This window comes from Triticum urartu, chromosome 1, assembly GCF_003073215.2.
Source record: "Triticum urartu cultivar G1812 chromosome 1, Tu2.1, whole genome shotgun sequence".
Classification (NCBI taxonomy): domain Eukaryota; kingdom Viridiplantae; phylum Streptophyta; class Magnoliopsida; order Poales; family Poaceae; genus Triticum; species Triticum urartu.
Genome location: NC_053022.1, coordinates 339,333,887 through 339,359,456, shown reverse-complemented (window position 1 = coordinate 339,359,456; position 25,570 = coordinate 339,333,887). Strand labels below are relative to the sequence as shown.

Sequence of the window (25,570 nt, the reverse complement as noted above, 5' to 3'; positions counted from 1 at the left end):
TGATACCGTGTGCACATTGATCCAAATGATGCCCAATTACAAAGATCTCAAGCCAACGGAAGTCATCGGAAGAATTGTTGCTCATGAGATGTCACTCAAGGATAAAGAGGAACTTCACAACAAATCAAGTGGTGCTTACAAAGCCTCATGTGAAGCCCCCACATCATCGAGTGAGAAACAAACCTTCAATGAAGAATTGAGCTTAATGGTGAAGAACTTCAACAAGTTCTACAAGAGTAGAAGCAAAGAGAGAAGCTCCAAGTCAAGGTCCTACAATGACAAAAGATCTTCTAGTCGAGAGCGAAACTGCTACAATTGTGGAAGGCCCGGACACTATTCCAATGAGTGTACGCCCCCCTACAAGAGAAGAGAAGATTCTCCCAAGAGAAGAAGTAGAAGAGAAGAATCACCATCTAGAGAAAGAAGGAGTAGAGATGATCGTTATGAACGAAGACCCTCACGGAGAAGCAAGGATTCAGAAAGAAAGGACAAGTCATCAAGGAGCTACACAAAACGAAGACATCAAGCTCATGTTGGTGAATGGGTATCCGGCTCCGACTCCGACAACCACTCCGAGAGAAGCTATCACTCCGACTCCGAATATACTCAAGATGAAGGTGTTGCCGGTCTAGCACTTGTGACAACCAACTCCTACGACATATTTGACTCACCAAATGAAGGAGTTGGAACATGCTTCATGGCTAAAGGCCCAAAGGTATCACACCCCGAGTATGTTGATTTCAATAGTGATGAAGATGACTTGTTAGGTGATGATGATTTACTTGTTGACAACTCTAGTGATGAATACTATGATGAAACGTCAATTAATCATGCTAATCAAGATAAAACGAATGACAATGATAAGGAGAAGATTGAGTCTCTAACTAAAGAACTAAACACTCTTAAGTTAGCTCATGAAACTATCTTAGGAGATCATCGAGAACTTTTAAGGACTCATGAGAAATTACGCTTTGAAAAGCTCAACCTTGAGCAAGAGCATGAGTTCTTAAAAGCAATCAATGATGATCTTCGCAAGAAAAGTTCTTCTTACATTGCCAAGCGTTTACTCTTATCCACTTACATGCCTCAAGTCAAGTCTAGTAACAAGAACAAGAAAGATTCTTCCTCTAGTAGTAACAATAATCATGCTAAATCCAATATTGTTGCTTCTTTTACATTGCCAAGCGTTTACTCTTATCCACTTACATGCCTCAAGTCAAGTCTAGTAACAAGAACAAGAAAGATTCTTCCTCTAGTAGTAACAATAATCATGCTAAATCCAATATTGTTGCTTCTAGTAGTTCTCTTGATTCCACTAATGATTCTCTTAGCCAAGTTACACTTGAGCAAGAAAATAGCTTATTGAAGGGAATTATAGAGAAAGGTGTTTACAAGAGCCTTGCCGGAAGTAAGCAATTCGAGGAAATTGTACGCAAGCAAGGAAGGCACCGGAAGAATCAAGGTGTTGGTTTTGAATGAAAGTTCAATGCCAATGGAGTTGAGTGGGAAGAAGATCAATACCCCAAGACGAAGTTTGTTCCTCAACAAGAGAAGTATGATCCTACTTCTCTCAAAGGGACACAAGCTCAAGATGATCTTCCACCACAAGACCACAAGCAAAAAAGGCAAGGACAAGCTTCAAGAGGAAATTGATGCATTTGAAGAAGCTCCTAAGGCCTTGGTCAAGTGGGTTCCCAAGACTACTTCAAGTTCCACTTCATCAAGTACAACTACAACACCGAGGATTCCCATCAAGATGGTGTGGATCCCAAAGAAGAAGAACTAGAGAGTTCTTGAGGGTGACTCCGCCAACATACTTCACTCTTATCATCTTGGCAAGAACAAGTGCAATCAACTTCCACATCTTGCACTAGTTCAAGGAGTCACAAACCCTCTTGTTGGTAAGACAAGAGACAAGGTAACCTAAAAGCTTTCATAGACATCATCTTGTGTGTGCATCACTTTATGTATATGGATATCCTTGTTTGTTCCTTGTGGGACTAACCCGTGTAGGTATTGAAAGTGCAACTCACTCCAATGGATAGCTTCAAATGATCTACATCAACATTGAGCATCCACATCTTCAACATCTACATGAAGTCATCATCGACAAAACCCAAGGTTAGTTCATCCCTCTTAGGGGGGATTTCACATCTAGGGGGAGCTTTACTCTAAGAATTGAGCTAAAGCAACTATAATAGTGTGAACACAACAAATGCTTTATGTAAAAGTGGTAACCCCACTTGTGCTTAAACGATGAGCATGACCTATGATCAAATGTTCTCATTTGACTCCTAAGTCAATATACTCATATATAGATGACCTAGTCATCGCAAATTGTTTGATAGATGCTAGAATTGGTTGTGCATGCTTTGCCACATATTTCAATTGCCATTTTATTGTGTGAGCATGTTGATTGCATATTTTACTCATTCGAGGACATCCACTTGTTGTTTTGATTGATTGGTTTTCTTTTCTTTTGCCAAGTGGATGGACAAGAATGCCTAAGAACCCTCTCTAGCTATCTATGCTTTTCTCGTCTCAAACTCTATTCATGCTACATCACAAAATTTGATCAAGTCAAATTTGAACCGCTCTGTGTGAGGAGCACTCGGAGTCCCCGATTCGTCATAGACTTAAACTTCCAAAACTTCTTTGTGCGTTTCGGTCTGACCGATTCATCCATTTCGGTCATACCGAGATCACTAAGTTGATCTAGTTTTTCAATCTCGGTGCAACCGATTTGAACCTTTCGGTCACACCGAGTTTCAGTAACTGCTTGCAGTTATGAATCTCGGTGCCACCAAGTTGTTCCACTCGGTCACACCGACAGGCCCGGGCTATATATACTCACGGGTAAAATTTTGGAAATTTCACCGAAACCCCTTCGCCCGCACACAGCTCGCTCTGCCTCTTGGGTCTCCGGATCGTCCTCCTCGTCGCCAGCCGCCTCCTGTTGCGTTTGAATCCTCCAAACCCTTTCCTTTATATTCTTGCAAGTTGCATGCTTTACTTTCCGCTGCTCATATACTCTTTTGCATGCTTGCTTGAATTGTGTGGAGATTGCTTGACTTGTGCTAAGATAGCTAAAATCTGCCAAGAACTAAAATTGGGAAAAGACTAGATTTTTATGTGGTCAAGTAGTCTAATCACCCCTCCTCTGGACATATTTTCGATCCTACAACCTTGTATACAAAAATGGAGGGAGTATTAGACGGCATGCCGTGCTAAAATTTACAGAATCAGAAAATTAGCATATGGAAACTAACGCATAGTTGCAAAGGTATTAAATCAATTCAATCAACTCTTACCTGGCACCAGTTTATCAAAGCGGACTCACAAGTTCCAAATCTCAATACCATCTCTTTCTAAACTGAGTATGCCGGGGTTAGGCTATAGTCTAATCCTTAAGCACGTACGTGCTGCGCAGAACCTCTTTTGATTGGCGATTGGTTAGAGTTGCAAGAGAACTTGGAGTGCTTGAGGAGTTCCTAGGAGGGGAGGGCGTGGGTTGGGTACGAGAAAATTTTGAGAGGAGATGGTGGCGAAATCACAGGAGATCCTCGAGATCAATTCTGCCATAGGAGGGGATCTCGGCATGGCAAACACGGAACGAGATACGCGTTGCCTGCGCAATCTTTTTTATCGGGCCGCCCTATGTCAATCCGCCTGCTGGTCAACCCCCCAATACATAACACACATCTGACGGGGGGCCCCTCTGGCGTCGGGGGCTCGGGGCGGCCGCCCTGTTAGCCCCCCTCAAGACCGGGCCTGCGTACAGCCGAGAAAATCAAGGCATTTGTCGAACTAATTTGCAGCATCTTTACAAATCGGTTAATAAACAACAGGCGTGATACCAACATCTTCAGTATAACTTGGTCTCCGTCGCTGTCTAGTACCATTATGTTCAGTTCTGACGCTGTCATTTTTCCTGAGCTTGACAGATCAGGCACATGGATTGTCGCTCAGGATCACAAGGCACGTTTCGTTGTGGCATGCAGTGACCCAGTTCTTGGTGTTCTTGAATCGGAGATGGCCGAAGCTATAGCTCTCAGGCGAGCTGTTCATTTGACATTGGAAAAGCAAGTACATGATGTTATCTTTGCTACAAATTGCCTATCTTTGGTGCACAGAATTCATTCTTCAAGAATGGGTTGTTTTGCTATTGGTGTCGTGGTTTCTGATATTCAAATTGTAGCCGTTGCCTTCAATTTGATGATCTTCAACCATACATATCGGCATTTGAATATTGTTGCTTATTTGTTAGTCAGAGCTTGTATGTATTCAGTTAATCCATGTGTTTTTTTATGTTGGGGACTGTATCGAGGGAACTCTGTATAATATTGTCGAGTAATCAATAAAATTGGTGTTCTCTCTAAAAAAGATAAAAAAAACGTGGCGAAAAGTGTGGCCAGGAGTTTCACCTGAAACTGATCGTGTTCGACCGACCGGCCATTCCTCCACGGTCGCATTCCCTCGTGGCCGGCGCACCGCGCTCCGAGCAGCAATGGCGTTCGCCGCGGCTGCGCGGAGAAGCCTCGCCTTGCCTAGCATCTCCGATTGCCTCTCCCGCCGCTTCCATCCCGCGCTCCCCCAACTGCTCCCATCCAACTCCATCGGCGATCCCCGGAAGCCCTCGCCCCTTCCTCTCTCACCCGCAACGCGTCCGTTGCGCTTCGCGTTCTCCCCTTGCGGGACAGCTCAAACCCTAAACCTCCTTCCATTCGGCATCCACCTCCTCGCCGGGCCACCCCGCCGCGGCTTCTCCTCCTCCTCCGGCGACATTGACTTCGCCGACGTCCTCACCGGCGCCGCCGATGCCTGGCCGCCCGTGGCTGCCCCGGCGAGCTTCCCCAGCGAGGTGGCGTTGGCCGCAGGGGACTCGTCGATTGCCGTCGCGGCGGTGCAGCATCTCATCGACGCGGTCCATTCCTTCACTGGTCTGAACTGGTTAGGGTTTAGGGGTTTGAGGATTTTTTGCCCTTCACCGCGTCGTTGGAATTGTCTCTGGCTTACATCATTTTCCTCGTGTATTTCACTGCAGGTGGATTTCCATTGCTCTCTCCACTGTGCTCTTACGGTCTGTGTCGTGCCCATTGTGGATGCTTGCCAGGAAACGAGTATATGTAAGATCTTGCTATGGATTTTTGCGTCGGTTATTGTTCCCATGCATCATTAACATCTTATCTTGTAGTGTAGCAGCTGCATCACCCAATTAGTCATAAGCTACTCCCCCGTTCAATATTACTAAGATAGTCCAACTTTTTTCTAAATCGAATGTATGTAGACATGTTTTAGTGTGTTTATTCACTCATTTCAGTCCGTATGTAGTCCATATTGAAATATCCAAAACATTTTATAATAGTGAACAGAGGAAGTAGATATTATATCATCATTTGTTCATGATAATGAAACAAACTTTATGCATGAAAACTTGCTATTCATTGGATGGAGTTAAGTAATCTTTCATCCAGAAACTACAAAGTGACAGGTTTAGGCTGTAAACTGCACCCTTCTGCAGACCCACAACCACAAGGAAACAATTCAAAATATCCATGTTTGTTGCAATTATTTGGGGCGCTGTAAGCAAGTAGGTTCATACCTTTAATAGTCAGTAGTTGCATGTACCCAGTTAGTCATGAGTTAGATATTAAACTAACTTTCTGCAGGCAAAGTTGAGTTCTTTGCATGGAGTTAATTCCATCCAACAACTACAAATTGGTAGGTTTAGTCTGTGAACAACACCTTTTTGTGGACCCACATGGCCACACAACACTCTTGTACTACATATCAGCAAATATGCATTATCCACGAGTAAATGTGTGCTCTGAATGCAATATCCCTGAGTTAGTGTGAATGGAATATCCATGAGTAAATGTCTGTTAGGCAGATCCAAGTAAATGAATTGATTGGATGTTAACTTTTCAATGCCCTGTTTTTTGAGTGTGAGAATTTTTCCAGTATCCTGTAGGATAACAGTTGTTCTGTATGAAGCTCTTGCAGAACTCATTTTTATTGCAAAAATGCCCTAACTTGTTACAGAGCCAACTCAGAAAAGTATAACTGTTGTATATTGTGAAGAATTATGTTTTGACCACAGGCTTAAACCCTACCCCTTTTCATGCTTCAAACTTACATAGGAGATGTGTCAGGAGATGCAGCAAACCAGCAAGTTGGTAAATAATGTAGGTATTCTAACATTATTCATGATTCCTGCAACAAGCAAAGTGAAACTCTTAGATTTTTTGGTACTCCTAATGTACTGTACAACCTGCATATTATGTTGTCAAGAAAAGAAAGTTAATTGTATGCAATCATTTGCTGCAGGCTAAGGACGATGCATCAAGAGAAGAAGCTGAGCGTGCAGCATGTTCTTCACTCAAAAAGTATGCAATATGCTTACTTATGTTTATATCTTGACACTATAAAGCGTGTTCCGACGGTGTTAGCGCTAATGTTTTCTTTCTGAAAAAAATGTCCTTTATGTTTTAACTTTTAAGTAGTTCTTGCTGGATGAAATAAGAGATATGGGGGATGTTTAATCTTAACATGGAAGGGAGAAGATAAAATCGTGTGTTTCCCCTATGATTTTTCCTTTCAAGCGTTTAACCATGACAAGATCTGTTTAGAAGTGAAGTCGTTTGGAAAGTGATGTTAGATTGTTTCATCTGAGAATCAAAACAATGTTAGTTAAAGGGCATGACTTGTGTCAGGTGGTAGGTGCGACATATGCCAACGGGTGGCTTATCATTGTGGGAGCTAGTAAGACGTCGCCGGTGCCTGGAAACGGGATGAGGCGAAGACATGCACGCCGGCGAATTTTACCCAGCTTCGGAGATCTCCGTGGAGATAACACCCCTACTGCTACTCTGCGTGGTCTCCGCATGGTCACTAGATGAACAAGTAGCTACACGGTGCTCCTTGAGCTGTTTGGCGAGAGGAGGAAGAAGTGCACGGCTTGCTCTCTTCTCCTCCCTACGTGGTGTTTGAGACTAGCAAGGATTGATCTCCCTTTGCATGGATGCCCCGGGGGGTTTATATAGGCCTGCCCCCCGGGGGTACAATGGTAATCCGGCTGGGCGCGGGGCCCAGCCGTCTGTGTCTACGCTCTCCGGCTTCTGCGCCGGCTGCTGGGGCCCGCCGGCTAGTGGGTCCTGCCGGCTGCCGGCTCCTTGGTCGACAGGCAGGCCCCACTGTCAGGGCCTTGTCGGCGGCTGGTTACTGTTGCTCAATCTTGGTGGCGAGGGCTTCGCCGAAGTAGGCGTGGCTACAGTGCCGCCGCCCGGTGGGCAATCACGGTAGCCCCACCGCGTCTTGTCTCCTTAATGGGGCGTCTTCTTCGAGGGAGGTGGCAAGCCGGCTGTGGGGAGCCGGCTCTATTTTGAGCCGACTGGGGGAGGTCTGGCCGCCTTCGGGTGTCTCTCTGCCCGAAGGGGCCCACCACCCGTAGGCCGTACTGGTAGCCTGTCGTGGATGACATCAGGGTCAACGTGGCAACAGTGCTGCGCCGGACGGGTCATGGCCACCCGTACTGCGCACTGTGCCAGGCGTGCTCCGGGATTCGGGGGTGGCAGGCTTCACTGTAGCCACGCCCCGTCACATCGCCGTTATGTGGATGCAGACTTCGAGGGTACGATCTTGACCGCTTTATGGGAGCCGGCTTCTTGGAGTCGGCCTTCTCGCGGCCGGCTTCTCGGAGCCGGCCCTCCCGTGGCTTCTCTTCATAAGGGCTGAAGTCGGGCCGCCTTCCGATAGCCGGCCTGGAGACAGCCGGCAAGGGGAAGGCGGCCCTGTGTCTTGGATTTTTGAGGGCCGAATCGGCTCGTAATTTTTTCAGAAGGGCCAGGGGAAGCCGGCTAGGCTACCCATGGTTATTTACTCCGACAGTAGTCCCCGAAGCTGATCGAGCTTCGAGGCTGACAAAGGGACGAGAAGCTAGGTCAGCTTCCTATCCCGTGCGCGCCGTCTTCGGAAAAGTTCTGTTTCTCGCAGGCGGGAACGCGGGCCACGTGACGAGGAAATCCTGCCAACGCACGCGCGCGATGGGGCGCCGTCGCAGGCCCGGGCCCGCCACTCGCAGGCCTCGGTCCGAGCGCGGATCTTCTGCGGCCCACATGGACCGCTCGCCTTCCCGCGGCGGTTTTTATTCTGCCATCAAGGCACAATAATCGCGGGACGTGGGGGAGTGGGCGCAGTTGATCCTCACGTTCCCCCACGCCGCGCCTCCTCGGCTCCGCCGCGCGGTCTATAAGTAGTAGGAGGAGGGGGAGCGGCAGAGGCTCGCGCGCTCTCCCTCACTCCGCCCCTTCTCGCCCTCCTTCTCTTCGCCGCAGCAACTTCTTGCCGCGTCGTTCCGCCGTCGCTTCGTCTTGCTCCCCGCCGCAGCAGTCCTTTGCCACGCCGTTTCGCCGTCGCTTAGTCTTGCTCCCCGCCGCATCGCTCCCATGGCGCTGTCGAGCTCGTGGGATGGCTCCAACGTCCATGAGGACCACGTCGAGTTCCTCCGCCGGACGCGGCGTCTGCCCGGCAAGGACCTTGTGCGGGTTCGTCAAGCGCCGGCGAGGGAGATTTCGCCGGCACCGGAGGAGGGCGAGCGGGTGATCTTCCGCTCGCACTGCCTGCGCGGCTTCGGCCTCCTGGCGAGCGGATTCCTTCAAGCCTTCCTCGAGTTCTACCACCTCCAGCCGCATCACCTCACGCTCAACGCGGTGATGCTGCTGTCGGCCTTCGTCACCCTGTGCGAGGGTTTTCTTGGAGTTCTCCCCACGCTCGAGCTCTGGGGGGAGTTTTTCCAAAGCAAGCTCGGCACCGTCGTCGCGGGCGTGCCCGCCCCCTGCGGAGCCTTCATTGCCATGAGGCAGGCGAGCGAGAACAATCCGTTCCCGTCCATTCCGCTGATCCAGTCGGTGAAGCTTTGGCAGAAGTCTTATTTCTACATGAAGAACGTCGCCCAGCAAGGCGACTACGTCAACCTGCCGGCTTACGTAGCCGGCCCGCCGGCTGGGAGGCAGCCTTCGTGGAGCTACCGGGCCAGGTCGCTATCTCAGGCCGGGAATGCAGCCGTCTCCCAGCTTCGGGTGATGATCCAGTCGGAGGGCCTGACCGGAGCCGACTTGGTGGCCGCCTTCGTGGAGCGCCGGGTTCTTCCGCTCCAAGGCCGGCCTCACATGATCTGCCAAATGGGCGGCCGCTTCGACCCGTGCCGGCTGAGCATCAGGGAGATGCCTCACGTAGAGGTGTCTTACATGGTGAATTATATCTCCAACTGCAAGCTCGCCGAGGATTGGCGATACGGCAAGGAGCCGTATTCCCGCGCCAACCCTCCGCCTGCCGTAAGTTCTTTCTTCTTTTCTTTCTTTTTTGTAGCCGGCCTCATGATAGCCGACTCTTTAATCAATTGGTTTGCCTTTTGCAGAACCCTCTTCTCCCGCCGACAGCCGGGGCCGCTGGGGTAGAGCGCCAGCTCCTCCCCGACCGCACGGTGGACGACGCCGACGATCCGGACCTGGGAGCGGCCGCCATGGAAGACGCCATCGTGGGGGAAAGTGATGAGGCCGGAGGCGCGGGACTCGGGGCCAGCTTCGAGGACTGGCCGGATGACGACGAGGTCGAAGTCGCCCCGCACCGCCAGCCGGCGCCCGATCATCAGGGCACGGGCTCTTCTGCCGTGCCGGCTGCCCGTGGCGGCGCGCAGAAGCGCCGGGCCGCGTCGACCTTCTTCGGCAGTCGGCTGAAAAAATCCAAGGCCTCCATGGCGGCGACCAAGCGGGATGAGGCGGCCGCGAAGGCGGGCCCGCTTCCGCAAGGTGGTGAAGCAGCCGCAGGCGATCTCTGCGTAAGTCGTCGAATGTCTTGCGTATATATTTTTGTCTCTTCGTCCGAAACTCTTCTAAACCTTTCTTTTCTTGCCGGACAGGGCGCCGCTTTCCCTCGAGCGAGGTCCTGGCGGCTCCGTAGTCGGGCCGACTGGAGGGTCTTCAAGCTCCCGCTGCGTGGATCCCCGCGCCGACCTTAAGGAGGCCACGGAGCGGAACGCGCAGGAGACGGCGGAGCGAAGGACCGCCCAGGCGACGAAGGAGCAGGCCGACGCGGCGGCCAAGGCCCGGGCGAAGGCGGCAGCCGCGGAGACGGAGGCGGAGGCCTCGCACAACCGGCCTCCGCTGCTCGTTGTTCCCCTCCGTGCCGTGGCCCCCGACGTTTTCGTGCCCCCGTCAGAGGAGGTCGACCAAGGCCCGCCGGTGATGGAGAGGCGGAAGGACCCCGTGATCTTCGTGGAGGGGGCGTCGCAGACGGCGCCGACTAAAGCGGGCCAACGCGGCCAATCAGCTGCGGCGCCAGAGCAGCCGTCCAGGGGCGAGCCGGCGGCAGGGGCCGGCCTCGAGGTGCAGCCGGCATTGCGCCGGCGCGCAGGGGGTGGCGCCTCCGCGCCGGAACCGCACCGAGCAGCGGGCGCCAGCCAGACGGCGGAGGCCCTGGAGACGGCGAGCGTCAGCACGTCCGAGTGGACTCCCAGCGGGGGGACGGGCGAGCTGAACGCGGCGGCCCAGGAGGTCCGGAACCGGCTTCAAGCTCAGGCCGCCTCGTTGCAGCGATACACTCAAGAGTTTCTCTTGACGCGGGCCGTCATCCGGGTGAGTCTTCTATCCTTGGTTATTTTGCTCTTTCGATTTCTTCCGTGGGAGCGCGTCAGCGCACCCATTGGGTGTAGTCCCCGAGTTCTGAGCCGGCTGCTGCGCAGGCGGCTTGGAACTTACTAGGTTCTGACAACTAAACTTATCCTTTCTGTATAATCTTTTAGGAATATCACAACCTCCGTGCAGCCGCCTTCAACTCCCAGGCTCAGGAGCTGGGCAGGAGAACCGAGGACCTGACCAGCAGCCGGAGTGCGTATTTGTTTCGTTCATCTCCTGTGGGGGCGCGTCAGCACACCCACTGGGTGTAGTCTCCGAAATTCGGGCCGACTGCTGAGCAGCCGGGTCGGATCTTCCTTGACGACTTCACCTTATTAATTTCCTTTGTCTTCATGCTTGCAAGAGCCAATGCCGACTTGAGGGGGCAGCTCAGCGAGGTGCAGGCCGCCCTTCGCGCCAAGGAAACTGAGTACGACGCCTTGGTCCTGGAGCGTGACCGCCTGGCCAAGAAGCTGTCTGACCAGGAGGAGAGCCACAAGGCGGCCCTGAAGAAGGCGCAGGATAATGAAGCCGCCCTGAAGGCTGAGTTCGAGACCGAAGCGGCGGGCTGGGCTGAGACCAGGCAAGCGCTGAATGAAGGCTTCGGCCGTATTGAGGATTTGATCGACGGTAAGCCGCCTTCCTCGCTCCTTGCATGCCCCTTGCCGCCTGATTCGTGTTCTGACCTGTGCTACTTTTTATCCTCTGTGCAGACTACTTTCCCGGCTACTCCGTCTTCGCTACCCAAACCATCGAGGCCCATCGCGAAGCGCGCCGTCAGGCGGGGGTTGACATCGCGCTGGACGCGAGTCGGACGCTTGAGGAGCAACTCTTGGCGGTCCAAGCGCGGCTGCAGCCGGCTCACCGTATGCTCCGCCGCCTCCAGCGCGCCGGGCGCAGGTGTTGGCCGCCCTCTGGCCAAGCGAGACGATTTCCCGCACCCCGAGTCGGCTGCCGACTGGCTGGAGGTGGCGGTTGGCCGCTTCGAGGCCTGGAAGGCGTCGGCAGCCCGGCTTGGAGCTGGGCGGGCGCTGGAGTTCGTCCGAGCCTGGTATCCGGGGCTGAACCTGGACCAGCTGCGCACCTGGCGGCTGGAGGCCGACGAAGAGTTGGAGGAGGTGCGGCCGGCTATCGCTCAGCGCGCTTCGACGATTGCCGAGTGTACTGACATCAGCGTCTTCGCTCCTGAGATCAATGACGACGGCGTTGCCCAGCCGGAGGAGTGGTTCGGGCTGGACCCGGCAGCGGGTGAAGACTCGGCAGAGGAGATTGCCTCCAGCGATGAAGGCGAAGACGACGAAGGAGAGGAGGGCGAAGACGTTGAGCCGGCCGGCGAAGCGGCCAGCCAGCCTCAGCCTGATCGTGCCTCCAGCAACGAGGCGCGTGCTAGCGCGCCCTCTGCGGGAGGCGGTGATCATGCCGAGGTTCGCCAGCCGGCCACTCCTCCAGCCGGCACTGCCGTCTCCACCGACCTGCCCGACTCGCCAATCGCTCCCTTGGCTTAGTTTGCCGTCCTTGTTTTTTTCTGCTTGTTGCCTTTTGAACAACTTTATCAAACTTGCGCAGTTCCACCCACTGGGGGTGTATTCAAACTATGTCGAATGCTGGCCTTTTGAAGGTCTTTTATGTAAATATGATTGTGTGCATGTTTGGCTTTCATTTACGTATGCTTTTTATCCTTAGGCTGTTTCCTTTACTGCCTTCCCCTTCTGGGAAGGCAAGTACTCGAGCTTTCTTAGATTGGAGCGAGGTGAATGGAAGCCGGCCGGCCGGCTACTCTGGTAGCCGGTCGGCGGTGGGAGAAAAATCGGCTTTTGTTATATTAGTCCGTTAGTCCCTAGCCGTTTTTCGTGTGGGCACCCGTTCCTGCCCTTAACTCTTGCTAGCCGGACAGCCGGTTCTTCGAACTGCGACTTTTGGCAAGAGGAGGCTTGGGGGCCGGCACACTGCTTGTCTGACTGCGGGTAGGACTTCTAATATAACTCCAGGCGGCCAGTCCCTGGGCCGACTAGTCGAACCCGGTGCCGGACGGAAAAAAGTGAATGCAATGACAAGGCCATAAGCATGATACTTTTCATTTATAGACAAAAGATGGCAGTCTCCGAGCTCTCCTCGGGGGCCTATTGTCTCGTACTTAGTACAAAAGTTAGCGTGATACATACTGCATTTCAACTGTAAAACCTTCGGAGGAGGTTGGCGTTCCATGGTTGTTCCGACTCCTTGCCGGAGTCGTCTCTCTTTCGTGCCTTCGGCTTCTGCGCGTCGATCAGGTAGTAGGAGTCGTTGCCTAAGGCTCTGCTGATGACGAAGGGCCCTCCCAAAGGGCCGAGAGCTTGTGCTGGCTGGCTGTTCGCTGGATCAGCCGGAGCACAAGATCGCCCTCTTGGAAGGATCTTAGCTTGACCTTCCGGCTGTGGTAGTGGCGCAGGCCCTGCTGATAGATGGCGGACCGGCTGAGGGCTAACAGCCGGCCTTCCTCCAGCAGGTCGATGCCGTCTTCTCGTGCTTCCTTGGCCTCGGCTTCCGTGTACATGGTTACCCGAGGCGAGTCGAACTCGATGTCAGTTAGGATGACCGCCTCGGCATCATATACGAGGAAGAAAGGAGTGAAGCCGGTTGACTTGTTTGGTGTAGTGCGCAGACTCCAGAGGACAGCCGGCAGCTCATCGAGCCAACAGCCGGCTGAACGCTCCAGTGGTACGATCAGTCGGGGCTTGATGCCGGAAAGGATGAGGCCGTTGGCTCGCTCGACCTGGCCGTTTGACTGCGGGTGGGCGACGGACGCTAGGTCTAACCGGATGCCTTGCGTCGCGCAGAAACGTGCCAAGGCTCCCTTGGCGAAATTCGTGCCATTGTCGGTGATAATGCTGTGTGGCACGCCGTACCGAGTTGTTATATCTGCGATAAATGTCAAGACAGTCGGCCCATTCAGCTTCTTGATCGGCTTTGCCTCAATTCATTTGGTGAATTTGTCCACGGCGACAAGCAGATGTGTCATGCCGCCTCGCGCCGTCTTGAATGGGCCCACCATGTCCAGTCCCCAAACGGCGAAGGGCCAAGTGAGGGGAATGGTCTTGAGTGCTGAAGCCGGCATGTGTTGCTTGGAGCTGAAGAGTTGGCACCCTTTGCAATGTTTAACTAACTCCTTGGCGTCATCCAAAGCAGTCGGCCAAAAGAAACCATGGCGGAAGGCTTTGGCGACGAGTGATCTTGAGGCCGCATGGTGGCCGCATTCTCCTTGGTGGATGTCTCTGAGGATTGCAATGCCCTTCTCTTGCTCAACGCATCGCTGGAGGACTCCAGTGACACTGCGCTTGACGAGTTCTCTGTTGACGATTGTGTATGCTCCAGCTCGGCGTTGGACTTGTCTTGCCTCTACTTCGTCAGCCGGCAGATCTTGGTTTATTAGGAAGTTGAGGATGGATTGAGCCCATGACGGAGCTGCGACTTCTTCTATTGCCAAAACGGCCGCTGCGACCAGGGCGGGCGGGCTGGGCGGTGAAATGCTGGAGTCGGCCGCCGCCTGTTGTGTTGGTGTAGTCTCCGGGCCGACTACCGTAGTCCCCGAGCCAGGTGAGGCAGTCCCCGGGTCGGGCGTAACTACGAAAGTCCCCGAGCCGCCTGCTGATACCCCCTGGCCGACTATCGAAGTCCCCAGGTCACCTGCTTGGTTCTTCGAGCCGGCTGCGTCGGGGTCAGGCGGCACGAAGATGGAATCGGACTCTGGAGACGGCTTGATAGACGGCTTGAGGAGGCGTTGTAGAGAGACACCGGCTGGTATTGCTTGCCGAGTGGAGCCTATTTGAGCCAGGGCATCAGCTGGCTCGTTGTCGGCTCGTGGTACGTGGAGGAACTCGCATCCTTCAAAATACCCATTGATCTGCTGAACGAGGAAGCGGTAGCTTGCCATATTTGCGTCCTTGGCATCCCAGTCGTCGGATGATTGCTGGACCACCAAGTCCGAGTCGCCATAACATAGGATCCGGCGAATGCCGAGTTCTTTGGCAAGCCGGAGCCCGTGTATGAGCGCCTCGTACTCGGCCACGTTGTTGGAGGCGGCAAAGTGAATTTGCAGCGTGTATCTGAGCTTGTCGCCTTTGGGAGAGGTGAGGATGACGCCGACTCCCAAGCCGGTGCGCATCTTGGACCCATCGAAGTGCATGCGCCAATGAGTGGAGTCGGGAGCCGGCGGTAGGTACTGGGTCTCGGCCTAGTCGACGAGGAAGTCGGCCAATGCTTGGGACTTGATGGCGGTGCGAGGCTGGTAGAAGATCGTATAGGGGGCCAGCTCGATGGCCCATTTCGCCACCCGGCCGGATGCATCCCGGCTGCCTATGATCTCGGCCAGCGGGGCGGTGCATACAACCGTGATGGGATACTCTTGGAAGTAGGGCTTCAGCTTCTTGGCGACGAAGTACACGCCGTAGCACATCTTCTGGTAGTGCGGGTAGTTCTGCTTCGAGGTAGACAGCACCTCGCTCAAATAGTACACCGGCCTCTGGACCGGCTGGATTCGGCCTTCTTCTGGGCGTTGGACTACGATGACGGTGCTGACCACCCGGCTGGTTGCGGCAATGTAGAGGAGCATGGGCTCTTTCTCAGTCGGCGCCGTCAGGACAGGCGGCGTGGCCAGCATCTTCTTCAGCTCGTGAAAAGCTTGATCGGCTTGGTCATTCCACTCGAAGTGGTTGGTCTTCTTCATGAGGCGGTAGAGGGGAAGAGCTTTCTCTCCGAGCCGGCTGATGAAGCGGTTCAGGGAGGCCAAGCATCCGGTAAACTTCTGGACGTCTCGAAGTTTGGTGGGAATCGCCATTCTCTCAATGGTCTTGATCTTTACTGGGTTGCATTCGATGCCGCGTTCGGAGACCAGGAAGCCTAGGAGCTGGCCGGCTGGTACTCCGAACACGCATTTCTTGGGGTTAAGCTTGATTTGGAACCGGCGTAGGTTCTCAAATGTTTCCTTGAGGTCTTCCAACAAGGTGCCGCGCTTCTCCGTCTTCACCACAATGTCGTCTACGTAGACATGGGCATTTCTGCCGAGTTGCTTGAGGAGACACTTCTGCATGCAACGCTGAAAAGTGGCATCGACATTTCTCAAGCCGAATGTCATAGTCAGGTAGCAGAAGGCTCCGAATGGCGTGATGAAGGCGGTCTTCAGGCGGTCTGCCGGATCTAATTTTATCTGGTGATACCCCGAGTAAGCATCCAAGAAACTCAACAGCTCGCATCCGGCCGTGGAGTCTATCACTTGGTCAATCCTTGGCAGGGCAAAGGAATCTTTGAGGCAGGCCTTGTTGAGGCTCGTGTAGTCTATACACATGCGCCACTTGTCGTTCTTCTTTAGCACGAGGACCGGGTTGGCGAGCCACTCTGGAAAGAAAACTTCCATAATGAAGCCGGCTGCCAGAAGCCGGGCTATCTCCTCTCCCACAATCCTGCGTTTCTCCTCTGACAGTCGGCGGAGGGGTTGTTTGACTGGCTTTGCGTCTTCTCAGACGTGTAGTTTGTGCTCGGCGAATTCCTTCGGAACGCCCGGCATGTCCTTGGGGGACCATGCAAAGATGTCCCGATTCTCACGGAGGAAATCGGCGAGCTCGCCTTCCTATTTGCTGTTTAGGTTTGCCCCGATGACGGCAAACCTCTCTGGGTGCTCGGGGTCAAGAGGTATCTTCTTCGTCTCCTTGGCCGTCTGGAAAGATCCTTGAGCATCATGCTCCTTGGGATCGGGGGACAAGGCCGACTGCTTGCCGGCCATGGCCACGACTCGGTCCAACATCTTCTTTTCTTCGGCAATCACAAGGGACTCGGCCAGTCGACTGCTGGCTGCTGCGCACTCAGAGGACTTCTTGTAATCGCCGGCTATGGTGATGACGCCTTTGGTGCTCGGTATCTTCATCTTGAGGTATGTATAGTGAGGAATTGCCATGAACTTGGCCAAGGCAGGTTGGCCAAGCAATACATGGTAAGGGCTCTCCAGGTCCACCACTTCAAACCAGATCGCTTCCCGGCGGAAATGCTCCTTATCCCAAAAAGTACATCAATCTTGATCTTGCCAATGGGGGCGCAGGACAGGCCGGGTACGATGCCATGGAACACAGTCCGAGTAGGCATGAGTTGCTTCGTCTTGACATTCAGCTTCTCCATGGTGTCACGGTACAGAATGTTGATGCTGCTCCCGCCGTCTATCAGCACGCGGGAGAATCGGGCAGCGCGTCTATCCGTTGCAAGGGTGGCATCCAAAACCAACGCATAAGAGCCGGGAGACGGCATCACCTCTGGGTGGTCTGTCCGGCTCCAGCTGATAGGTTTTTCTGACCAGTGCATGTGCTCGGCGGGGTTGGCAGCAACCATGCTGACTTCTTGGTGCTCTCGGCGTTTGCTGCGCCGGTCTTCGGGCTGACTTGTAAAGATGATATAGGCGGCATGCTCGTCGGGGAACTCATCGTGCACGGCTCCGACTACGGGCCGAGCGGCCGGCGGCTGCGGAGCCGGAGGCGGCGGACCGGCAGGCGGAGGCGGTGCGAGCCCTTCGCCTTTAGAGATTCGGGTGAGCCAGTGGCACTTCCGGGTCGTGTGGTTGGACGGCTTCGCGCCGCTGTGGAACTTGCACGGGGCGTCGAGAGTCTGCTCGTAGGAGAAGGCCGGCTGCCAAGCCGGCTTGCCGCCCCTCTGCTTCTTGGGTGCGGGCCGCGCTTCGGGCTGCTCGTCTTCGACCGTGGCCACCTGCCGACTCGTGGAGGGCGGCATCAGGCCCCCAGTCCATCTAGCTCGTCTACGGCCGCCTGGGCGGCGCGCAGGTTCTCGAGTGGAGTAGCGTAGACTGGACGGTCGACTCCTAGCGTATCGGCGACGACAACGCAGCGCTGTCTGACAACGCCGGCCCGGTTAGGCCCGCCTGGGGGCGGCGTGCCAAAGGCGGCGCGGTCGGCCTCGCGTCGGTGGGCCTCAGCGAGGCGTCTCATGGAAACCAACTTCCGGCCCTCCGCGAGGAGGGCAAGGCGGCGAGCTTCCAGTGCTTCAGCGTCGGCATCGGCCGGGAGGGGGATGGACAAGTCGTGGACCGCCGCGTGCGGGACGTCGTGGGCGCTCTCGTCAGAAGCGCCGCCGTGGCCGATGACCATCACCTCGGTGGTGACAGCGCCGCAGCCTTCGGCCCGGGGAGGCGGGTCGTTGTAGATCGCGACGTTGGTGGGGAACGTGTCGAGTGAGGCCGTGTCGGAGTCGACAGGCATCGGATCGGTGGAGCCAATCGACTCCAAGTCCACGGCAGGCTCGCCGGAGACGTGGAGCTGGCCGAGGAGGTTGACGAGGTGGTCGGTGCCTGCGTCGGAGGCGAGCTCGTCAGAGATGAGAGTCTTGTTAAGGAGATCAGCGAGGCTGCTCGCCGCACAGATGTTGGTGACGCCTTGTAGCACGTCGTGGCAAGCGCCATCGGGCGTGCCGGGCTGGCTACGCTCGCGGGTGAGGAAGAGGGTTCCCGTCCAGAACAGGTCTCCGGACGGCGGTGCACCTGGCTCCACGGTGGGCGTCAAATGTCGGGTGGTAGGTGCGACATATGCCAACGGGTGGCTTATCATTGTGGGAGCCAGTAAGACGTCGCCGGTGCCTGAAAACGGGATGAGGCGAAGACATGCACGCCGGCGAATCTTACCCAGTTTCGGGGCTCTCCGTGGAGATAACACCCCTACTGCTGCTCTGCGGGGTCTCCGCATGGTCACTAGATAAACAAGTAGCTACACGGTGCTCCTTGAGCTGTTTGGCGAGAGGAGGAAGAAAGGCACGGCTTGCTCTCTTCTCCTCCCTATGTGGTGTTTGAGACTAGCAAGGATTGATCTCCCTTTGCATGGATGCTCCGGGGGGTTTACATAGGCCTGCCCCCCGTGGGTACAATGGTAATCCGGCTGGGCGCGGGGCCCAGCCGTCTGTGTCTACGCTCTCCGGCTTCTGCGCCGGCTGCTAGGGCCCGCCGGCTAGTGGGTCCCGCCGGCTGCCGGCTCCTTGGTCGACAGGCAGGCCCCACTGTCAGGGCCTTGTCGGCGGCTGGTTACTGTTGCTCAATCTTGGTGGCGAGGGCTTCGCCGAAGTAGGCGTGGCTACAGTGCCGCCGCCCAGTGGGCAATCACGGTAGCCCCACCGCGTCTTGTCTCCTTAATGGGGCGTCTTCTTCGAGGGAGGTGGCAAGCCGGCTGTGAGGAGCCGGCTCTATTTTGAGCCGACTGGAGGAGGTCTGGCCGCCTTCGGGTGTCTCTCTGCCCGAAGGGGCCCACCGCCCGTAGGCCGTACTGGTAGCCCGTCGTGGATGACATCAGGGTCAACGTGGCAACAGTGCTGCGCCGGACGGGTCATGGCCACCCGTACGGCGCACTGTGCCAGGCGTGCTTCGGGATTCGGGGGTGGCAGGCTTCACTGTAGCCACGCCCCGTCACATCGCCGTTATGTGGATGCAGACTTCGAGGGTACGATCTTGACCGTTTTATGGGAGCTGGCTTCTTGGAGTCGGCCTTCTCGGAGCCGGCCCTCCCGCGGCTTCTCTTCATAAGGGCTGAAGTCGGGCTGCCTTCCGATAGCCGGCCTGGAGACAGCCGGCAAGGGGGAGGCGGCCCTGTGTCTTGGATTCTTGAGGGCCGAATCGGCTCGTAATTTTTTCAGAAGGGCCAGGGGGAGCCGGCTAGGCTACCCATGGTTATTTACTCCGACAACTTGTTTCCAGGGTAGATAGTTTAAGTTCTTTATGCGGTTTTAATAGCCTTTTTTTAATCAGGAATGAATGATCCATGTCAAAAGCACGATCTTATGAACTTGTTATTTTTGCACTAAGCATTTATGCATGACACAAAGGAAAAACATGCATGTACATTCTGTGGCATATGTTGTGCACCAGATTCTTAAATTGGCACTTAATGTAGTTATGTAGGTGGTTATCAGTCATCACCATAGCAAACGGTGGCCGATCACAGGGCTTGCTACTCTAACCAGCTAACTTTCTGCACATCATGTGCAAGAAGCAGCGATAATGGAGCTAATCTTGTCCAAGTTAATACACATTATACCATGAGTGCATGTTTCAGTCATGGGCAGGGACAGTCCACACACTTGCATATATATATTTCGGATAAACTAGAAAAATTTTGCGTCTTGATTTTATGATATATAGAAACAACCTATGTACACCAGGCCTACAAATAGGCCAACACGGCAACATCGTATGCGCACCCCTAAGAAAACTAAGCTCTGCTGGTAGTAACGCCTGTAGGCCAGTTGCCCCTGCCTTAGCCCAGAATCCTGACTCTGCACGTATACTGACGAGCAGCGTAGCGATATCAGGTCTATAAGTCTATTGATGTTTAAGACGGCAGCGTTTCACTGCTTCCAAATCCACCATGCTGTGAGCATTATCAACGAGGTTCCCTACCATCCGATGGATCCTCGAGAGGTGAGCCACTCAATCGAGATAAGATAGTTGATACTACATTAGCACAGGTTTTGTTTAAACATTGTTTGCACATTGTTTTGACTGCACACTGCTACCACCGTTCAGGAAACAGCATCCAACGGAGGGCGGTTACAATATGCATAGGCATACAAAATGCAGGAATAGTGTAGTGAAAACTGCTCATTTTCAGTGTGTGTCGCCAGTGGAGCTAACACAGCATGCATGACCTTCTCTCCCTTCCCTATCGCAGTAGCTCAGCTGAAGGTTTATATCTCCATGTTATTATTCTTCACGTTGGAGCTAGCGTTTGAGGCTACCACTATAAGCTTTGGTTTTAATAATACGAGTTTCTAAATATCGGTCCATACACTCAGTTTGATACCGATTTGGCACATCCTTTTGTATTTTTGTTTCCAGACATGCTGGCTTATACAGACCGACCTTTTATCCTGTACTTTTTATCTTGTATTTATAGAAGACAAGGATTCTTGTTAAGAAAAAGTTGAGAATAAAATTACACATGTACAACTTCAATCAAATTATTGCATCATTTGCATGGAGGCACATACTTTTTTTATGGAAACGAATGCATATATATGATGTACTTACATACCTTTTATGTCATATTAAACTATTGTTTCTTTCTTTCTTTTGTAGTTCTATAGTGTCCATACTCCATACTACCTTCAGCCAGTTGGGTCACTTTTGCTGGACAGTTTAGTAAATATAGTTGATTATATCTCCTATTTGCTATGAAAATATAGGCATGTACATGCATATCTGAATTCTGAAGTGCAAACTATAATGCCAACTCCTCACTTCTAACTTTGCATTAATAATCCTATGGTGCTGTGGTGTGTTCCCTAGCCATAACTAAAATAATTATAATTTATGCTGTTGTGTAGCTTTTCTGGCATTTCCCTTTCCAAATTATTGCCGATCTCTTTGCTTTCTTATTGTATTGAGCTAAATTCCCTTTGGCTAACAAATTTAACCTTATATGCTATAAAAAACAAAATTTCTTTTGCTCCTACTTATTGTCATAGGAAGCTTTGCATGGATTTCTCCAAGATCTAAATGCTTGCCTTTGTTCACACAGGCTAGGTCTTGCATTATATCTTCCAGTAATTGTGACACCGTATACCTTGATAACTCTTCACATTGCTGTAAGTTGACACCACGTGCTTCCTTCTGTTTGGCTAACTTTTGGTACCTCCCGTTACCACTACAACCATCTTCACCGTTTCCATTTTCACAGACTATTTCATTCTTCTATCATGCTTCTAGATATCAAACATGGTTGACAATGTCCCATCTTTAAAAGGGGGTGGAGCATTGTGGTTTACTGATCTGACAACCCCTGATGCTCTTTGCATCTTTCCCATGATAACATCACTGTTCATCATGCTTACCTCAGAGGTATGCTCACAGTTTCTTCAGATCTAAATATATTTTTGTTCTTGTGCTATAAATTTTGAGATCCCATTGATTACTTGCTTTGAATATTTGCTCATTTGATTTTATTTAGGTTGTCAATGCTTCCACAGTAAACTGTTCGCATAAGATATTTTGTTGTTTTAAGTTTAAACCATAAAAAATGTACTACCTCCGTTTCAAAATAATTGAAGGTCTGGGTTTGTCCAAGGCTATAGAAAACTGTTCGCATAAGATATTTTGTTGAAGTTTGACCAAGGCTATAGAAAAATATATTAACATTTTTTGAACACCAAATTAGTCTCATTATATTCTTTATGAAATATTGTTCTATGTGTATTTGGTGATGTAGATTTTAGCACTTTTTTCTATAGAGTTGGTGAAGGGGAGCCTTGGCGCAGCGGTAAAACTGTTGCCTTGGGAAAGGCTGCGTACTATAGACCCAAAGTGGTCGGACCCTTCCCCGGACCCTGCACAAGTGGGAGCTACATGCACCGGGCTGCCCTTTTCTGTAGAATTGGTCAAACTTAAGCAAGTTTGACTTATGGAAAATGTAGAATTTCAATTATTTTGGAACGGAAGTAGTACTTATGAGTAATGCTAGTGGTGTTTGCTGAGTGAACAAAGCTGAAGTGTAGATGGAGAACATCATTAATAGTTTCTTCCTCTTTGTTCTGTGTGTCTGCTTACTTAAGTTCTGTGTGTCTGCTTACTTAAGTTCTGTTTATGAATAAATGTACACCCTCTGTTCCATAATTCTTGTCATGGTTTTAGTTCAAATTCGAACTAAAACCATGACAAGAATTATGGAATGGAGTTACTAGTTTTTTACTTTAGTTTTTTTGGCAATACTATGCTGTTTCTGCATGTATTAACATTAGATCTTGGAGATAATTTTATTTTAATGCACACTGGCGATCTTTCTTTACCATTTCAAGAATTGAAAGCTCCCCAGGGGCACATTTATGAGTGAAGATCCACTAGTGGAACGTGGTGTTTCTTACAAATAGCACTCAATTCATATTAGTTAGTAATCTGTTGTCTTTAGTTGTCTGTGCATTGGTTGTTGATCATTTGGAGCGACTGTAATTGAATCAAGACACATGATTGTTTGTCATGGGCACATGATTATGACCAATTAGCAGTGAACAGTCTAGTTCTTAAGAATCCTTGAAACCTTTACAAAGTTTTATGTTTTATGCACAACTCCTGCATTTTGGTATGTGCAATTGATTTAATCTACAATCTAGAGATATTTTGGCGATTTAATGCATGTATCTAATTGTTTGGGCTGAAATCTCTTTTTCTTTAAAACTTGTTTGACGTGAACCTTGAAGGTTTTTACCTATAGTCCTCATCTACTGTGCCATCAATCCATCCATTACTTCTCTTACTTTTAAGTTTGTGTATGCTGTATTGTTTAATTTCTCTGTGTAATTTACGATGTGTCAATAACACTCAGATGTCAGTTTGCACTGCCGAACGCTGCTAATTTGACTCTTTTTTTTGTTTATAGCTGTCTCTTCATCTTGTTCCTTTTACTTCTTTAAGGCCCTTTTCTTATAATAGTTGATTCATAATTTTGGGTTGTTGTACGGAAGCCTCCTAAGGCATCCGTGTTTGATAAAATTACTTTGTCAGATTCAGTGTTAACTGTTACTCCCTCCATTTGGAAATGTAAGGCCTCCAGCTTTTTAGGATTTATCTTAGGCCAACATTTAGTTAAACAATGTATAAAATTACATGATACAGATCGACACTGTTGGATTCATATATAAAATAACTACCCAACGAAATCAATTTTGTATCACATAACATACATATTGTTTAACTAATTGTTGGTCAAAGATAAGTATTGAAACGGTGGATGCCTTACAATTCCAAACAGAGGGATAGCTAATAAGAGTTTTTGGCTTGTAGCTCAAGTACGGTGCTTCAACGAAATGCAAAAAATGCTCTCGCACGATGCACAAAGAAGCAAGGGAAGCTCTGAGAGTAATATCTCTTCTATCTATGTTGTTGACAGCAACCCTTCCTCAGGTATTGTGGAGTATTTGCTCATCCTTTGAATCTTTTGTTATCAAAACATTGAATATATGATTCTGTAAGCTGAACCCTCTATGCTGAGCTTGGATACGGGTTCTGTGCTCTTAGGATCATATGCAAGGTAAAATCCATAAAGAAACCATAGTGCCTGAGCATGTTAGAATATATATGCATGGAAAAATATTGCTATATGTGCACATTACAAAAAGAGAACATGTCTTTATGTAAAATGCACTCATGATATTATTTTTTCCACCGTGTTTGGGCTTGCACGTATGATAGCATGTTCTAGTAATGTACTCCCTCCGTTCCAAATTACTCGTCGCAGAAATGGATGTATCTAGAACTAAAATACATCTAGATACATCCATACCTGCGACAAGTAATTCGGAACGGAGGGAGTAATATGTTTGGGAATTTTTTGAAGTGCACATGTGCACTGTGTTGATAATAGGTGCGTTTGATCCTAAGATTTATATCTCTTTTTCCCATATGTTTTGGTTGGCCCGTGCTTCTCATTCTGTGATGTAATAGGATCATATATCTGGGTTTTATGTTTTAACCAATTAAAAAGTAAAGAGTTAAAAAATGCTTCCCCATGTAGTATTTTTTTTCTTAATACCTTGACTTCAGTAACAGAAAACAGAATGAACGTATACTTGTTCTTCTGATTGTACTTTTGTATTGGATATATGTTCATAAACGATTGACATGTTAATAATATAAATACAGTATGCATCATTGAGCATATTAGCGTAAGGGGGGATCACTATGATTTACTGTTTCTGTGACCATACAACTATTTTATGGGGGCGGTAGCTTATAAAAAAACATTCAATTTTTCAAGCTCTCGGATGAATTGGCTGGTACATGTATGATGGAATTCATTAGCTCTGCAGTAAAATCTCCAATTCCATGTAGCTTCTAGGTTTATTACCATGTCAGCAGCTAGCCGGTGAGCTCTTTCTCCAATAAATAGTGCATTACAGAGCATCTACTACTATACTATTAATTGATATTCCAGACATTCTGAAGTAAAGCACGTAAACATTCTGGGGTTCCCCTTCTTTCTTATGTTAAAGCATCTCCAAATCTATGCCCTGTCCAGGCGATTTCTTGTTCCTTGGTCACCTGGAGTTCTCTAAGTCTTGCAGAAAGGATAGGTGAGCCTTGTATTTTGATTGGTCCTTTTTCTTTACAAAATAAATAAATAAATTTGTTTGGTCCTTTCTCCATTATACTTGACATATAGAAACACGCTTTGATTGCTTGCAGCTCTCGAACAGCCAGCTGTGCAGAAAGTACTATATGGCACCCCCTTGAAACAAAGAAAATGTTCTTGTGATGGACAGAAGGGCCCAACTGCTGAAGATGATGCCCCTTCTGTCAAAGAGCAGGAAGAGCCCGTTTCCCCAGAGACAAAGAAATCTTCTGATGGTAGCACTCACAGAGAAGAGTCCGATATGAAATCGACCAAAGACGGTTAAATGTAGACACTAATACTCGCCACTTTTTTTTCGAGATGAACTACACCACTTACCGGGTAGCAATCTCCTAGTCTTATGCTTTATCTGGTTCCAGGAGTAGAGTAGCTGGCTACTACTGGAGACGAATAGGTAGCATACTGACGTGTTCATCATGTGCTAGCTTAGGTATGGTGAGATCTCCTGGCCTTCATTGACACCATGTTTTGTAAGAAAGATTTCATCGACACTGATGACATTGTACGCCTTCTCAGTTTCATTGTGAAGGAATTGGGAGGGACAACAATAGATTTTTCAGAACAATGATGACTTGACTGTTTTTGCGAAGAAAATAACTGGATATCAAGCCTAGATCTGTCATTTTTACGAAGAAAACACTGATGACTCGTGTCATGACTTGAATTTTGAAGAGTGATGAATTATGTTTTTTGTGTGTGGAGGGAAACAGTGACGAATTATGTGTAATCTCCCTTTTAGGTTTTTTAGATCAATCTTATAACTGT

The 25,570-nt window shown here is 50.6% G+C and overlaps 1 protein-coding gene and 1 long non-coding RNA gene across 2 annotated transcripts; both read left to right on the top strand.

The window, feature by feature from the left end:
* The first annotated feature begins 4,428 nt into the window (after nucleotides 1-4,428).
* On the top strand, nucleotides 4,429-25,373 carry LOC125510786 (mitochondrial inner membrane protein OXA1-like). Its single transcript, XM_048676053.1, has 9 exons — nucleotides 4,429-4,950; nucleotides 5,045-5,126; nucleotides 6,141-6,185; nucleotides 6,328-6,386; nucleotides 21,203-21,269; nucleotides 21,391-21,522; nucleotides 23,458-23,577; nucleotides 24,692-24,746; nucleotides 24,859-25,373. Exons 1-9 carry the CDS (start codon nucleotides 4,508-4,510, stop codon nucleotides 25,068-25,070), a joined length of 1,215 nt encoding a protein of 404 aa, XP_048532010.1. The 5' UTR covers nucleotides 4,429-4,507; the 3' UTR covers nucleotides 25,071-25,373.
* LOC125510794 lies at nucleotides 19,249-20,529 on the top strand. Its single transcript, XR_007284748.1, has 2 exons — nucleotides 19,249-20,103; nucleotides 20,209-20,529. It is a non-coding gene; the product is annotated as an uncharacterized LOC125510794 (long non-coding RNA).
* Nucleotides 25,374-25,570: the final 197 nt, after the last annotated feature.